Here is a 16,810-nt window from a genome sequence, read left to right as displayed (position 1 = left end):
ACTCAGTTGCCTGCTCTTTGATCACGTCCCCCTGGAGATGTAGCATTGTCAGGCTTAACTGGCTTTTAAAGAAAGGTCAGTGATCCATAGAAGATATGATCATTTTATTGTCTCATTTTTTAATGATCGCCAACTTGATTTCTTCATACTATTCTTTGGGTTATTTATTATAATTTGTGAGGTATGTTTATAGTAATTCTGATTTGTTAATATCTATTATATTTACACATTTAAATATATACATTGTACATTATAAACATATACTTACATATAAATATATTACGTGTATAAATATACACTACTTATGTATAAGTATATACATATAAATGTATATATTTATACATTCTCACAGTAATTTCATAAATATAGCTATGTACCACATTAGAACAGAAATTACACCACATATAAAGTTTTCACAGATCTTAGCATGATTCTAGGCACTCAGAAACCTTTCAATATATATATATACAGTCAATTTGTATCATCTGTGATTATGTTCTGAAAAGCTTCCTCAAGAAATCCAAACAATCATTAGGTCTTATTTCAAAAGCATGTATTCCACACAATTGAAAATCTAAAGGATATGGATGATTTTCTGGATAGATATCACCTACTAAAGATAAATCAAGACCAGATAAACTGTTTAACCAGTCCTATTGCCCCTAAGAAAATAGAAGCGGTCATCAAAAATCTCCAAAAAAAAAAACCAACCAAACAAAACAAAACAAAAAAACCCAGGTCCAGATAGTTTTAGCACAGAATTCTATCAGAAATTCAAAGACCTAATACCAATATTCCTCAAACTATTCCACAAAATAGAAACAGAACAGACATTGCCACACTCATTTTGGCAATGAGTCACTCTGATAAGTACATCACACAGACTCAACAAAAAAAAAAAGAATTTCAAACCAATAACCCTCATGAACATCAATGTAAAAATATTCAATAAAATACTAGCAAACTGACTCCAAGAACACATCAAAGACATTATCCATGATGATCAAGTAGGCTTCATTCCAGTGATGCAGGGATGGTTCAACAAACAAAAAATCCATCAATGCAATCCACCATATTAAGAAATTCAAAGAAAAAAAATCAGATGATCATCTCATTAGATGCAGAAAAATCCTTTAACAAAATCCAACACCCCCTCATCATGAAAGTCTTGGAGAGATCACGGAGACAAGGCTCAAACATAATAAAGGCAATATATAACAATCCATTTGCCAACATCAAATTAAATGGAGAGAAACTTAAAGCAATTCTGCTAAAAGCAGGACAAGAAAAGGCTGCCCACTTTCTCTATACCTCTTCAATACAGTACTTGAAGTTCTAGCTAGACAACTAAGAGATAGATCAAGGGGATACAAACTGGGAACGAAGAAGTCAAAGTATTGCTTTTTGCAGAGATAGGACAGGGTATGTAAGCGACCCCAAAATTCTACCAAGAACTTCAACAACTGACAAACAGCTTTAGCAAAGTGGCTGGATAAAGATTACTTTTTTAAAAAATTAGTAGCCCTCCTGTACAAAAATGACAAATAGGCTGAGAAAGAAATTAGGGAAACTACATCCTTCACAATAGCCACAAATAATATAAACTATCTTGGCGCAAATCTAATCAAGCAAGTGAAAGACCTGTATGGCAAGAATTTCAAGTCTCTGAAGAAAGAAATTGTAGAAGATATCAGAAGATGGAAAGATGTCCCATGCTCTTGGATTAGTAAGATTAACATAGTAAAAATGGCCATCTTACCATAAGCAATCTACAGATTCAATGCAATATCTATCAAAATATCAACACTGTTGTTTACAGACCTTGAAAGAACAATTCTATACTTCATATGGAAAAAACACACACACACAATAACTAAAACAATCCTATACAATAAAAGAACTGGAAGTATCTCTATCCCTGACTTCAAGTTATGCTACAGAGCAATAGTAACAACAACTACATGGTAGTGGCACAGAAATAGACAGTTTGATCAGTAGAATCTATTCAAGGCCCCCAAAATAAACCGGCACACCTATGGTCACTTGATTTTTGACAAATGAGTCAAAACCATACAATGGAAAAATGACAGCATCTCCAACAAATGGTGCTGATATAACTAGAGGTCTACATATAAAAAAAATTCTGGATTTTTTGCTTTTCTCATATGCAGTTGAGAATTATTCTTTCAAGGTCTGTAAAGAATTATATTGGCATTTTGATGGGAATTGCATTGAATCTGTAGCTTGCCTTAGGTAAAACGGCCGTTTTTATGATGTTAATTCTACCGATCCATGATTATGGAACAGCTTTCATTCATCTTCTGATGTCTTTTTCAATTTCTTTCTTCAGAGACTTAAAGATCTTGTCATATAGGTCTTCGACTTGCTTAGAGTTACACCAAGATAGTTTATATTATTTGTGGCTATTGTGAAGGGTGTAGCTTCCTTAATTTCTTTCTCAGCCCATTTGTCCTTTTTGTACAGGAAGGCTGTACAGATTGGGAAAAATCTTCACCAATCCTACATCCAACAAAGTGCTAATATCCAAAATATATAATGAGTTCAAGAAATCAAACACAAAATAACCCAATTTGAAAATGGGTCACAGAACTAAACAAAGAGTTCTCAACAGAGGAATATCAAATGACTGGGAAGCACTTAAAGAAATGTTCAACTTCTTAGTCATCAGGAAAATGCTAATCAAAGCAACTCTGAGATTCCATCTCACACCAGTCTGAATGGCTAAAGTCAAAATCTCAAACAACAGGACATACTGGTGAGGGAGTGGAGAAAGGCAAACACTTCTCCATTGCTGGTGGGAGTGTAAACTTGTACAACCACTGAAAACCAATCTGGCACGTTCTCAAAACACTGGGAATAGTTTATTTCAAGAACTAGCTATACCTCTTCTGGGTATAGTTCCATCATACCACAAGGACACATGCTCAACTATGTTCATAGCAGCTTTATTCACAATTGCCAGAATCTGGAAACAACCTAGATGACCCTTAACCAAAGAGTGGATAAAGAAATTGTGACACACTTACACAATGGAATATTACTCAGCTATTAAAAACAAAGAAATCATGAAATTTGCAGGCAAATGGACAGAACTCGAAAAGATCATCCTGAATGAGGTAACCTAGACCCAAAAGGATGCACACGGTATGGATTCATTTCTATGTGGACTTTAGCCATGTAGTACAGGATAAGCATACTACGAGGCACAGACTCAAAGAAGTAAGTAACATAGATGATCCAGGGGAGGATGCATAAATCTCACTCAGAGGGGAAGATAGAATAGACAGAGGTAATGGCTGAAGAGAAGGAACAAGGTAGGAAATGGGGCACAGATAGTTGAGAGGGTGGAGATCAGACCTGGGGAGACCAAGGGCAAGAGGACAGGACTACAGAGAAAAAGAGAAACAGAGGGGGTATGGAGAACTAAGTCAGGGTAGGCTCCTGAGAGGATAGGAAGGGGACTCAAGCAGAGACTTCTAGTAGCAGAGGCCATAGAGACTGAAGACTAGTCTCCTAACAGAGAGAGGGGAATACCAACCCACTCACAAAAATTTTGACCCCAAATTTATCCTGCCTACAAGATGTGCAGGGATAAAGACAGAACAAATAGGGCAAAGGCTGAGGGAATGAGCAACCAATGTCTGGCCCAACCAAAGCACCATCAAGTCAGAGAATGCCAAACCCTGACACTATGAACCATGTTCTGCTAAATGTACAGATAGAAGCCTGACAGAGTTGTCCCTGAGAGGCTCTACCCAGCAGTGCCTCGAAACAGATGCTAAGACTCACCACCAACATTGGCTGATACACAGGGCTTCTTGAGGAAAAGCTGGAGAAAAGAGTAAAGGACACAGAAGTAACAGTATCTCCACAAGAAGACCAACAGAGCCAACTAACCAGGTCCCAGAGGGGCTTGCGGAGACTGAGGCATCAACTGAGGACGTTTGGACTGGACATAGTCCCCCTACAAAGATGTAGCAGATGGGCAGCTTAGGCTTCATGTGGGTCCTCTAGTAAGGGAAGTGAGGACCGTATTGGACATTGACTCACTTTCAGCTTTTTGATCACTTTCCCCTGGTGGGATTGCATTACCAGGCCACAGAAGACATGCTCAGTCCTGCTGCAACCTGATGAACTAGGGTGGATGGGAAAGGGAGCTCCCCTTTCTTGAGGAAAGGGGGAGGAGGAAGAGGAGAGGGGAGGAAAAGTGGGGCTATAATAAGGATATAAAGCAAATAAATAAATAAATAAATAAATATAAAGTAAAAGACATTAAAGGAAAAAAGCTTCCTCAAGTAATAAGTGATACAAATATTAAACAATTGTTCTTAGAAGACATGTAAAAAAAGCAAATGTTTGCTTTGGTTTGGTTTTTCTTTCCATCTCCCTTCAACTTCTTTCACTCTGCTTGGGGGAAAAGAAGAACTTTTTATTTTCACCTCTTGATCCTGGCACACTAGTAGTGTGCTTTGTCCTTTAGGTCTTTGAGAAAAGGTCTTCATTTCTCCTTTTTGCATTCTTCCCTTGGAAAAAGATGGCTTCTCTTTTTTCTACTAAGAGACTGGTTGGGTTGAGCAAGAAAGAAGACACATTAGTTTTATTGTAGCACTTTGCTTCTTTTTCTTCAGCTAAGCTATTGGCATTAACTATATGGGCACTGGCCTATGCTTAAGTGTGTGTTACTGTACCCTAGATGCACACTTAACAACTCCCTTGCTTTACATGATCCTTATACATCCTTTAAATACAAGCTTCAGACTCAGTTTCTCTACTATCTAAGTGCTTTCTTGCAGTTCATGTAGTCTTAGTTTTCTCTTCTTTGAAATGCTAGCTCTTCTGTGTAATGATCATATTGTCTCAGTTAAGTTTCTACATTAGATTTTCTTCATTTTCACTCAAACAAACAAAAAAAAAAGCAAGAGATTCATCCCCTGCTTAACATGACACAAACCTGCCCCTGACACAAGTGTAGAAAGTGTTAATTATTTGGAATTCTTGAAGCAGATAATGCAGTGATTGTCATCATTAGTAGCTGATGAATACTATGCCCTATCACCCATGTGTTTCATAATTCTCTAATCAAACATCACCAAAATTTACCCCCATATCACATTTTTCTTTTCGTCTTCTCACTTCCTGTTTTACACTAATAATCTTGTCCAGGGGGCTCACTCTTTTCTCAAAGAGAAACAAGGATCAGAAAGCAGAGGTTTCTACTTTGTATTTCTACACCGATTCTTGGCTAGGGAGTAGGAAGTTTAAAGCAATGGTTAGTCCTCTTGAGCTCACTCACTGGGTGATAGGTGCATACACTGTTGAGGTTGAATAAAATAAATTTTATCCTAGCATTACATTTCTCAGTAACAACAAACAGCTCCTCTCAGAGACTAGATATTGTTGATAAAGTTGATGAATGCAAAGTAAATATCAGAGAACACGGCTAGGCATTTGGGGGAAAGAAAAGAACAACAAAAGTCCAGCCCTCCCGGGTCTAAGTCACTGCAGTGCAGGATGTAGTAACCTGTTCAAACTGAAACACAAAATAAAGTCCCAACCTAGGCCTTTCTTCATCCAGATGATAGAAAATTTAGAGGCTCTGTTTTCAGAGAGGGTTTTGTCTTTTAAAATTAGGACAGTGAGACATGGCATACAGTCTTTGTGCTCAAGCAAGAACGGTTATTTCCGGGCTGGAGAGATGGCTCAGTGGTTAAGAGCACTGTCTGCTCTTCCAAAGGACCCAAGTTCAATTCCCAGCACCCACATGGCAGCTCACAACTGTCTGTACCACCAATTCCAAGGAATCTGACACCTTTGCACTAATGCACATAAAATAAAGTTAAAATAAATTATTAAAAAAAAGAATGGTTATTTCCAAAGCCAGCATCAATTATCAGTACCGTGCTGGCTCTTGAGGAAAGATGGAGGCATTGTCATAAACCCACTGCGACCCCAGATTGATCATTGTGCTAGGCTTTAACATTTGCCTTTTTTCACTCTTTCATTTGCTCAGTACACCTCTGCTCTGACTTACGATGGAGTCCTGGTGATGGCTGAAACTTTCCGAAGTCTCAGAAGACAGAAAATTGATATCTCAAGGAGAGGAAATGCTGGGGATTGTCTGGCAAACCCTGCTGCTCCCTGGGGGCAGGGGATTGACATGGAGAGAACACTAAAGCAGGTAACTCATAATTGTGCTTTATGTCATGATCTTTTGTAAGTTTGGTATGTTAAAAAAAAAACAGACTGATTTATCTGAACATGTCTATTGCAATTTCCTTGTTAATATATCAAGCCTTCAACAATGTCAAAACATTTTATGTAGACCCTCAGTGGGTATTACTTATATAGATGTGCAGTCAAGATAACACCACAAATCCATAAAGGTTTAAGCCAACAAAGGGACCTAGTGTAGACATATTTGGTTAGCAAGAGCCCTGTGCTCCACAAAGTCACTCAAAGATCCAGGCTGGCAGAACAGTGGCCATTTTGAATGAACAAGTTGTTGTGGGGGATGAAATGACAATTGAATATTTCATTCCAATAATAGCTCTCATATCTGCTTACAACTTATATATCAGAAAGGATCATTAGCCTCATTAGCCGTAAGAAACCAAGAAATACAAGCCTATCTTATAAAAATAAAATAAAAAAGATGAAATCTTTGACAGAGCTAAGAACTGCTTCAATGCGTCTTTAACTTTGGATTAAATGATTTATTTTATTATCTTAAACACATATGAACAGTGTGTGTTAAAGATATATAAAGATATTATATGTAAGAATTATTTAACTGCTCTGAAATGTGATTAATTCAAAGCATAAGTAATACAAATGTGAATCCAAAGATAATTTTGAATCCAATATGCTTATTTTCAAATAATGTATTTTTAGATTTTTTTATATCTGAATTCAACATTAGCCAGAAGAATATGATCTTTCATATAAATCCTAGTTACATTATCTGCTGTGAGGAGATACAGAAAAAAACTGGAGCTGGAGAGATGGCTTAGCCGTTAAAGTCTAGGCTCAGAACCATAAATATAAGAAAAAAAACTGAAGATTGACTCTAAGCAAATAAAATATTTGTTCTATGAAAGATATTTCAATATTGGGAAAGAATTGTGTTAATTAAAATGATACTTTTTAATGCAAAAAAAAATGTCTCCTAGGTGTAAAGGAAATACCTGCTAATATCCTTTCATATTCTTTCTCCAGGTTCCATCAATAGGTCGAGCATCCAAAAACATTCCAGAGAGTTGATTGCAGCTTTTAATTCCACACCCTTCTATGGTCTTAGCCTAGCAGTGAGAGATCCCCTTAAGTGAAGCTGCAAATGAATATATATGTTTTCTTTTTCCTTCACAGGTTCGAATTCAAGGGCTGACTGGGAATGTTCAATTTGACCACTATGGACGTAGAGTTAATTACACAATGGATGTGTTTGAACTCAAAAGCACAGGACCTCGAAAGGTGAGCTGCAATTGAACTGAAAAATAAAAAAGTGTTTTCCTATTTTGCATGTAACACTCTTAAAAGCTTATAGGAGAAAAAGAGCTTGATGTTCTAAATATTTTTTAATATTTTTTTAATTTTTAAATAACTTTATACACTCACTTGTATACCAGCTGTAGCCCTATCCCTCTTTTCCTCCCAATCCTCTCCTCCCTCCCTCATCTCCTCCCTGACCCCTTCCGAGTCCACTGAGAGGGGGTGTCCTCCTCTCCTTCCATCTGGCCCTGGCTTATCAGGTATCTTCAGGATGGTTGCAATGTCCTCATCTGTGGCCTTGGGAGGGGAAGCTCATGAGTTCATGTCAGAAACAATTCCTGTCCCCCTTACTAGAGAACCCACTTGGATACTGAGCTACCATGGGCTATGTCTGAGCAGGGGTTGTAGGTTATATCCATGCATGGTCCTTGGTTGGATAAAGTCTCATAGAAGACCCCTGTGCTCAGATATATTTGGACCTTGTGGGGCTCCCAGTCCCCTATAGGATGTTCTAAATATTTTTAAGTGATACACCTTGTATTGTCTTGATAGTCTATGCTGAGATAAATGTTTGTGTTACATATTTGATGTTTAATGATGTGGCAAAATGAAACAATTAATGTGTCACTATACCCTATAACTCACAATCAGAACAATGTCACAAGGGGAACTGGCAAACAAATTTTGGAAACGAAAGTTACTCCACATAAAAGAACACAATGAAGTAAATATATCCATGTATGATCATTAGAAACAGTACAGAGACCCTGCTAATGAGCGGGAATATTCTCAACGGATTGTTGGTTCTGGAATTAGCCAGGCAAATTCAATTAAACAAGGGAAAGCAAATGGAAGATAAGATGAAGATGACAATTACTGGGCTAAGGAGAGAGAGTTGAGAAAAGTGCTAGCTACAGGGTCTCACACTTAGAAAAAAGCTTAGCATTGTTTCTGTTATACTGAAAAAACACCTACAAAAAAGAAACTTAATAGAGAAAGATTTTTGTTTTCTTTTCTTTTGTTTTACAATTTATTTAGTTTTATTCACTTTACATCCTGGTTGTAGCCTCATCCCTCCTGCCCTCCCATAAGTACTCTCCCTTCTCCTTCCTCCCTCACCTCTTACTCAGAAAAGAAGAGCTCCCTTTCCCATCCACCCCAGCTCACTAAGTTGTATCAGGACTGCATATGTCCTCTTCTGCTGTGTCCTCCCTCGTAAGGCAGTCACACCAAAGGGAAGTGATCAAAAAGCTGGCAAGTGAATCTGTGTCCAATGAAGTCCCCACTTCTGTTACTAGAAGACCCACATGAAGCCTAAGCTGTCCATCTGCTGCATCTTTGTAGAGGGCCTAGGTCCAATTCATGCATAGTCCTTGGTTGATGCTTTAGTCTCAGCAAGCCCCTGAGAATGAGGGAATGTGCAACCAATGCCTGGCCCAACGAAACACCTACCCTATGGGAGCGTGCCAACCCCTGACACTATGAACAATACTCTGCTAAGCTTGCAGACAGAAGCCTGACAGAGCTCTACCCAGATGTACCTCAAAACAGATGCTTAGACTCACAGCCCAACATTGGTTGATGCTTAAGGGATCTTGTGAAAAAGTGGGAGGAAAGAGAAAAGGACCTGAAGGTTATAGGAGCTCCACAAGAAGACCAACATGGCCAACTAACCAGGGCCCAAAGGGGTCTTATTTTGTTTTGTTTCTGCTTAGAATTACTGGTTCAAGTTCATCATTGACCACAAGCACAGGCAGGAGCTTGAAATAGGTCACATGATAACCACAGTCAAGAAAGACAAATGTATGAATGCTGTTTGCTTGCATGTGTGCTCAGCTCAACTGTCCCACTCTTATACAGTTCAGAAGCCCTCCCTGTGAAATAGCACTGCCCTCAGTAGGCTGAATCTTCAAATATCAGTTAAGACAATCCTGATCTAGATAATTCCTCACTGAGAGAGCCTCTTTCCTGATGGTTCTGGTTATGTCAAGTTGACAGTTTTAAAGCTAACCATCACAGGCAACTCTACTGTTCTCGGATCAGCTGCCTTTTTAGCATTCCCAAAGTAGTCTCCATCAGAGATGGCTAAACTTTTTCCCTCACGACCACTTTCTGTCTGAGACATTTTTACGTGAACCCAGGAATATAAGATAGGCAAACAAATTGAACATTTACAGATTATAACTCATAAAAAATTTTATATTTCAAAAACTTTTAGTATAGTTATAATTTTATCATTTATCCATACTAAAGAAATGGACGTGTTTGACTATTCTTACATGAAAAATCTAAGTCTAATTTGAAAGAAAAAGTACATTTTCCTTCATGTTGGTCAATGTTTTTGGCTTTGTATATGTGACTGCCAAGAACACTGGATCATATAAATATCCAGTACAAAAAGACAGAAATATGTTTAAAGATATTTCTGTTTTTAAAACAGTTTGGAAATTATTGGAAATCTTGTCCAAATCTCAGGCTAAAACTCATCTGACAATTTTTTTAAAAATCAGTAAGCCTATTAATCATATTAATCAGCAACTTTGAAAATCAAGAACCCCTGCTCAGATGTAGCCCATGGTAGCTCAGTATCCAAGTGGGTTTCCTAGTAAGGGGAACAAGGACTATTTCTGACATGAACTCAATGACTGGCCCTTTGATCTCCCCCACTCCCCAAGGGAGGAGCAGCCTTGCTAGGCCACAGAGGAAGACATTGCAGCCAGTCCTGAAAATACCTTATAAGCTAGGGTTAGATGGAAGGGGAGGAGGACCTCCCCTATCAGTGGACTTAGAGAGGGGCAAGGAGGAGATGAAGGAGGGAGGGTGAAATTGGGAGGGAATGAAGGAGGGGGCTACTACTGAGATAAAAAGTAAATAACCTGTGATTAATATAAAGAATAAAAATTATTTTAAAAAAAGAAAATCAAATCATTTATCAGCCAGGAATGGTAGGACATGCCTGTTATGCCAGAATTTGGGAGGCAATATCACCAGAAGTTACATGTCATCTTCAGTGACACAAGTCAGGGGTCAGTCTATTCTACATAAAACCATATCTCAGAACCTACATATATGAATAAATAAATCGTTCTAACATGATAGAAAAATATACAAAATTGATATCTATAAACTGTAGATTGAGGGTAGGAAAATATTACTTGTAATCGATGATTAAGCCATTGAATTTTCCATAAGATCAAAAATCTTTGCATGAACAGTAAAATTTTTTTAAATTTATTTATTTTTTATTAATTACAATTTATTCACTTTGTATCCCATCCGTAGCCCCCTCCCTCTTTCCCTTCCAATCTCACCCTCCCTCCCTTTTCTCCTCCCATGCCCCTTCCCCAGTCCACTGATAGGGGAGGTCCTCTTCCCCCCATTACATCTAACCCTAGCCTATCAGGTCTCATCAGGCTACATTGTCTTCCTCTGTGGCCTGGTAAGGCTGCCTCCCCTCAGGGGGAGGTGATCAAAGAGCCAACCACTGAGTTCATGTCAGAGACAGCCGCTGTCCCCCTTACTGGGGTGGCCCATTTGGAGACTGAGCTGCCATGGGCTACATCTGAGCAAGGGTTCTAGATTATCTCCATGCATGGTCAATGTTTGGAGTATCAGTCTCAGAAAAGACCCCTAGGCCCAGATTTTTCGGTTCTGTTGCTCTCCTTGTGGAGTTCCAGTCCCCTCCAGGACTTTCTATCTCCTTCTTTCATAAGATTCCCTGCATTCTGCCCAAAGTTTGGCTATGAGTCTCACCATCTGCTTTAATACCCTGCAGGGTAGAGTCTCTCAGAGGCCCTCTGTGGTAGTCTCCAGGCCCTGGAATATTTGGGGGAGACTTTTGATGACTGCTTCTATTTCCTTGATCTTTAATCTATTTACTCAATCTTGATTTAATTTTGGTAAATGGAATCTATCAAGAAAACTGTCCTTCTATTTGGTGAAATAGTTTGAAGAGAACTGGAATTAGCTCTTCCTTGAAGTTTTGGTAGAATTCTGTGCTGAGACCATCTGGCCCTGAGCTTTTTTGGAAGGGAGACTTTTGTTGACCACTTCTATTTCCTTAGGGGATATAGAACTATTCAATCTTTTTACCTGATCTTGATTTAATTTTGGTTAATGGAATCTATCAAGATAATTGTCAATTTCATGTTGATTTTCAAATTTTGTGGCATATAGACTTTTGTAGCAATGATTGTTTAGATTCACTCAGTTTCTGTCCTTATGTCCCCCTTTTTGTTTCTGATTTTGCTGATTTGGATGGTTTCTCTGCCTTTTAGTTAGTTTGCTAAGGTTTTGTCTATCTTATTTATTTTCTCAAAGAACCAGCTCTTGGTCTCACTAGTTCTTTGAATTGTTTTCTTTGTTTCTAATCCATAGATTTCAGCTCTGAGTTTAATTATTTCCAAATTTCTACTCCTGTTAGGTGTGTCTGCTTCTTTTTTTTTTCAAATGAGTCTAACCCTAAAACCTTTCAATACCAGGCTCTACCTGAAAAAAAATTTTTTTTTGTTTTAAGAAAGCTAAAATATGCGGTCCGTTTGACAGTTAAAGAAAAAGCGTAAGGCATTGTAAAAAGAAACGAAACCACTCACAGGTGGAAGAAAACATCACCTGGGCAGGTGCAGGGAGGAGGGCATTGAGATATAGAGATTACCTAGACATAGAAGAGGCGGCAATGGCAGGAAACACTTGGCAGCAGGACCATTGAGGCCATCTAAGGAAGTGGCTATGGCATCCCCAATGCTTTGCTCTAGTTTCTAACATGAGTACGCATCTAAAGCTGTGTGTATGAGAGAGACAGAGACAGAGGATGTTGTACTGTTTTATAACACAGCTCTAACTTGTTGTGTTCAAGGTGGCATCTCTTTGTCTACAGTCTTCTAGCTGGTACAGAGAGATTTCAGGGCAACTGAAGCAAGTCAGGGAGTAAAACAGTTGGGTGACATCTCATGAGCCACATTTGCAGTCTTCTTGAGTAAAGGAAGGAGGCACACTTCACAAGAAGAGGTTCTTGTGAAGGTCCATTCTCCTAGCATATTGCTAGCTTCTCTGCTAGCTATATGGAACTGACAGTGTTCCATAGGTGAGTAAAACTGTTGACTTCTGGGTAGGCAGAGAGAAGAGAGGCTACCTTCTTTTCATGCAACAAACATTGCAGAGCTGGTCCACTAAGCAGAAACTTTTTAAAATGCAAAAGATAATCTATTTTACAAAACAGTAATTATGGCTAGACAAATGACTCTTAATAAAACTGAAAGAAAAGGAAGAGGAAACGGGTGTTATCCCGCAGTAATAATACCTTGTGGGCTATGTATACTGCTGAATCTTTTCATGGCCTGATCAACCACAATGGTAATAAAAACTAAGGTTTCTCAAGGAGAAAGTTAAAAAGTAAGTAAGTTAGAAGAGTGATACACAGATCACTTCACACCAGCTGTCATCCAGCCAAGACACTTTTTTCTTTTTTTCTTTTATTATATTATTATTATTATTATTTAATTTCTATTTTATTTTTATTAATTACAATTTATTACATCCAAGACCCTTAAAAGAAAAATGAAGTGTGCAGTGATGCAGGCTCATAAATCTTTGTATTCCCAGTGGCAATGATCAGCGAGGCATTGTGTCAGGAATATTAAACTGAAAAATAAGCCAGCTAGCGTGGGAAGCACTGTGCCGGTGAGAAAAGGCAGTGCGCCTGAGAAGCGGACAATTCTTCTCCCAAACTGAATGCTTGCCAGTGAGGGAGCAAGCTTTGAGCATAGATTAGAGAGGCAACCGATCAGCGTATCTGGCTTCCATAAACAGGAACCCGGATGGAGCATCTCATTAAGCCAAAGCACAGTTTTCTGAACCAGATCCTCCCTAGACAACTGAAATCTTCTTATCATGGGCTCATCAGCCAAGGATTCGAGGCATGTGTTCCAGGCCTACTATTGTGTGGGTTCAGAAAATCGTAATGGTAAAATTTCATTGACTGAGATTAGGTTATATGCTGAGTACTGTCATGGAAAACTAACATTTGTTTCCAAATTTAATTCTCATGACAACATAAAAATAATGGACCTTCTTCTCAACTTAGAGGGAACTAGGACCAAGAGAAATTAAGCAGCCTGCTCATGGAAAATCAGCTGGAAGAGATGGTCCTGGAGAGAAAAGAAAATTTCCAGAATCCATTGTCTCAGCTAATTTCTTTAGCAGCAGCCCCAAAGGCATGAGATGTCTATCCCATTCAGATCTGGTATGAGAATAAAGTTGGACTTTGCTGGACAAAGCTGCTTGAAGTAGTTCTCCAAGCCACCAACTTGAGCAGAAATAGGCTCCTAGGTGCCAAAACAGCCAATCCCAATCTTATCCTGCAGCCCACATCCTGCACACACAGGGGCCTCACTTATACATTAGATAATATCTGGTACTGAATCTCCTTAAAGTTGTTATATTGGAGGAAACACAACCTTCCAGATTCCAAAGAGAAAGATCTTCTGACAAATATTGCAAGTTTAGTGATTTAAATGTTTTCAGATTTTTTTGTCTATTAATATAAAACCATTTTCAATCTTTAGTATAGTAATACTATCCTAGCTAGGATAGTAATAATATCCTAGTAGTTTTCGTAGATGAGATCAGGCAAGGCAAACATATATATATGGATTGGAAAACAGGTGTGCTCAAATATAATTTTAAGTAAATTTTTCACAGAATTACTATATGTTCTTCAGAAGTGGATATGTATGGACAATAGAAAGTAGCTAGAATTCATATGTACCATAATTTCAAATTAAAATTGTTTTGCTTTACCTTGTCTTTTTGAGTTATAACTTCAACACTTGTAAATAATTATCTCTCTTTGACAATATTAATGTTCTGTTTGAATACGCTCTGAAATACCAATACGGCAGTTAAGACTCTAGACAGAGCAAGAGAGCCCTCTAGACCACAGTAGATTAAACACTGAATGCAGCAGACCCATGAGCAATACACACATTTTCTTTGGGGATCTGAGCATTTTGTACATCATCAGAAACTGATCCTGGCAAACATTAAGTGAGCACTCTCTTTAGGAAGCCTTTCAACATACCAACATACAAACAAAAAGGTAAGGAGTTGGTATCACAAAAGCTTTAGTTCTAAATTCTCACCCTACTGGATGGTAATCTTGGACAATTTGTTCAGCCTCCACAAAGGATCTCCATATCAAAAAAAAATGGACAACAACAGCAACAATCTCAATAGCACTGTGCATACTGACTGTAACAGGCATAGAAAATCTCACATCACAGAGAGACCTGCCCAAGAGCAGTGTTTTGTATGTAACCTTCATTATCCTCCAATAGTAGAAACCAATTGAGACAGCCTCAATTTTCAGTAATACTCCACTGTCATACTACATCTTGAGATACTAACTTCGTGTTTTATTCTACGTAGAAGAGTTTGGCTTACAAATGGGAAAATAATATGACCTACTAGTGTGTGAACGCATGTGATGTGTGCACACTCGTGAGTGCAGGTGAGGAAGACCTCACGTGTTCTGTCCTATCACTCTCTACCTTGGGTCCTCCTCTAAACCTGGATTAATAGCTAACAAGCCCCAAAGGTCCTCCTGTCTTCACCGCTTCCCCAGCAGAACAGTTACAGTCACAAGGACAGCCATGCAATGGGTACTAGGAATCTGAATTTTGGTCTTCACACCTGTTTAGTCAGCAGTCTTGGCACTGAGCCATTTCTGTAGCTCCAAATAATATGACATTTAAAGTCAAAGCACAAATGGAAATATTTGTTTTGAAAATGAAAATATCGCTCATTGATATTCTTCTGCAGTTAACATTTCAGAAAATGAATTGTCATGTAGTGGTTCATCAAACCAAAACATATTTCTAGATTGCTGTTTACAAATATAAATTTATTTTGTTTGAACTATGGCTGCTCACTTTAGTGTGTGTTCTGTAGGTATTTTCATAAAATTGCATAAATTGATTTTAAACAGTGAGCACTGGCCCATCTTACTAGACAAGAAGATCAATATGCTTGAGACTCCATCTGTGTCTCTTTCATTCAGATCACTGCTTCCCTTAACCACTTCATGACCGAATCTCCCAAACATATAATAGGGTGGTATCTTTTGCCCAAAAAAACCTGGCTCAACATCACATCAGTTTTATTTAACTTAAATCTACAATGCAACCATTACCTCTAAGGCTCTGAGGATCTTGAGAAAGATGGAGCACAAAAACTGTAAGTGCCAGAGGACCAGGATCCCTGCTGTGAGATCACGTCTTCTCTGTTTAACAGGAAAGCTGAACCAATGAAGTCTTGGCAATACGGTTGCCTGAATAAGACCAGCATAATGACAGCACCAGGTGTCATATCAACATGGGTGGGGAGGTTCCACACAGCCCTCCCTCAGATGCAGAGATGCAGGTGGTCAATACTTCCTGAGAAAGAGAGAATCAGTTGCCTCCAGGGATGAGCTCCCACATAGGTTTTCCAGTCCCAGTTGTCAGCCTTGGGCACATGCACATACGAACAGAGCGAAAGGATTCAGTAGGTTGTATATATGTGTATATATATACACACTACAACAATTTAAAAAAAGATCATACTTTTTGGAGGACACCGGAGGAGTCTGTAGATAGAGGGAGTGTCAGGGGTAATGTAGATGCAGTGTTTCTGTATTTAATTCTCATAACATAGAAATGCAACTATTAATTTTTAAAGTACAGTTTTTAATGTATCTGTAGTCTGAGTTTGTTTTGGATGGACCCTTGCTTGTGGCGGTCCTCGTTCGAAGGGAGACTCCAGGGAAAGCTTCTAAGGTGTGTTTTCAATTAGCTTCTCTGTCCGGCAGGTTGGCTACTGGAACGATATGGATAAATTGGTCTTGATTCAAGATGTACCCACTCTCGGCAATGACACAGCAGCCATCGAGAACAGAACAGTGGTTGTAACCACAATTATGGTGAGTTTTGGTGTATGCTTTATAGTGTTCCATCTTGCCCACAGGCAAATTTAGCTCTCTTGCTGTGATGTAAAGAAATGGTTCAAGCTGAATCTTAGCTGTGACTTGAGTGCTCTTCCACTTGAGTCTGCTGAGGTTTTGCAGAAATCTGTCCTAAGCGTGGACACACTCAGCTTTTTTCATTGCCCTTACTTGTGTTACTTTTTGCTGCAATGTTTTTGTTGGGGGAAAAAATTGACTCAGATATTAAAAGTTGAGACTGTGAAACTGAAGCCGGAAATGTTTGAAATTCAAAGACCCCAACAATGAACAAGGAATGTGAGGAAGCCAAGCTCCAAACGAATC

The 16,810-nt window shown here is 38.6% G+C and overlaps 1 protein-coding gene across 8 annotated transcripts in view; it reads left to right on the top strand.

Moving 5' to 3' along the window:
* Positions 1–16,810, top strand: part of Gria4 (glutamate ionotropic receptor AMPA type subunit 4) — a 394,435-nt gene that overhangs the window by 290,205 nt on the left and 87,420 nt on the right. For all 8 annotated transcript variants that reach the window (XM_060368985.1, XM_060368979.1, XM_021644133.2 and 5 more), the window contains exons 8-10: positions 6,032–6,199; positions 7,387–7,491; positions 16,355–16,465. In XM_060368985.1, the coding sequence (XP_060224968.1) occupies positions 6,032–6,199; positions 7,387–7,491; positions 16,355–16,465 (384 nt within the window). The remainder of the gene's footprint in view (positions 1–6,031; positions 6,200–7,386; positions 7,492–16,354; positions 16,466–16,810) is intronic.

Source organism: Meriones unguiculatus, chromosome 1, assembly GCF_030254825.1.
Source record: "Meriones unguiculatus strain TT.TT164.6M chromosome 1, Bangor_MerUng_6.1, whole genome shotgun sequence".
Lineage (NCBI taxonomy): Eukaryota > Metazoa > Chordata > Mammalia > Rodentia > Muridae > Meriones > Meriones unguiculatus.
The sequence above is the reverse complement of the archived record's forward strand: the minus strand, read 5'-3'. Positions and strand labels throughout refer to the sequence as shown.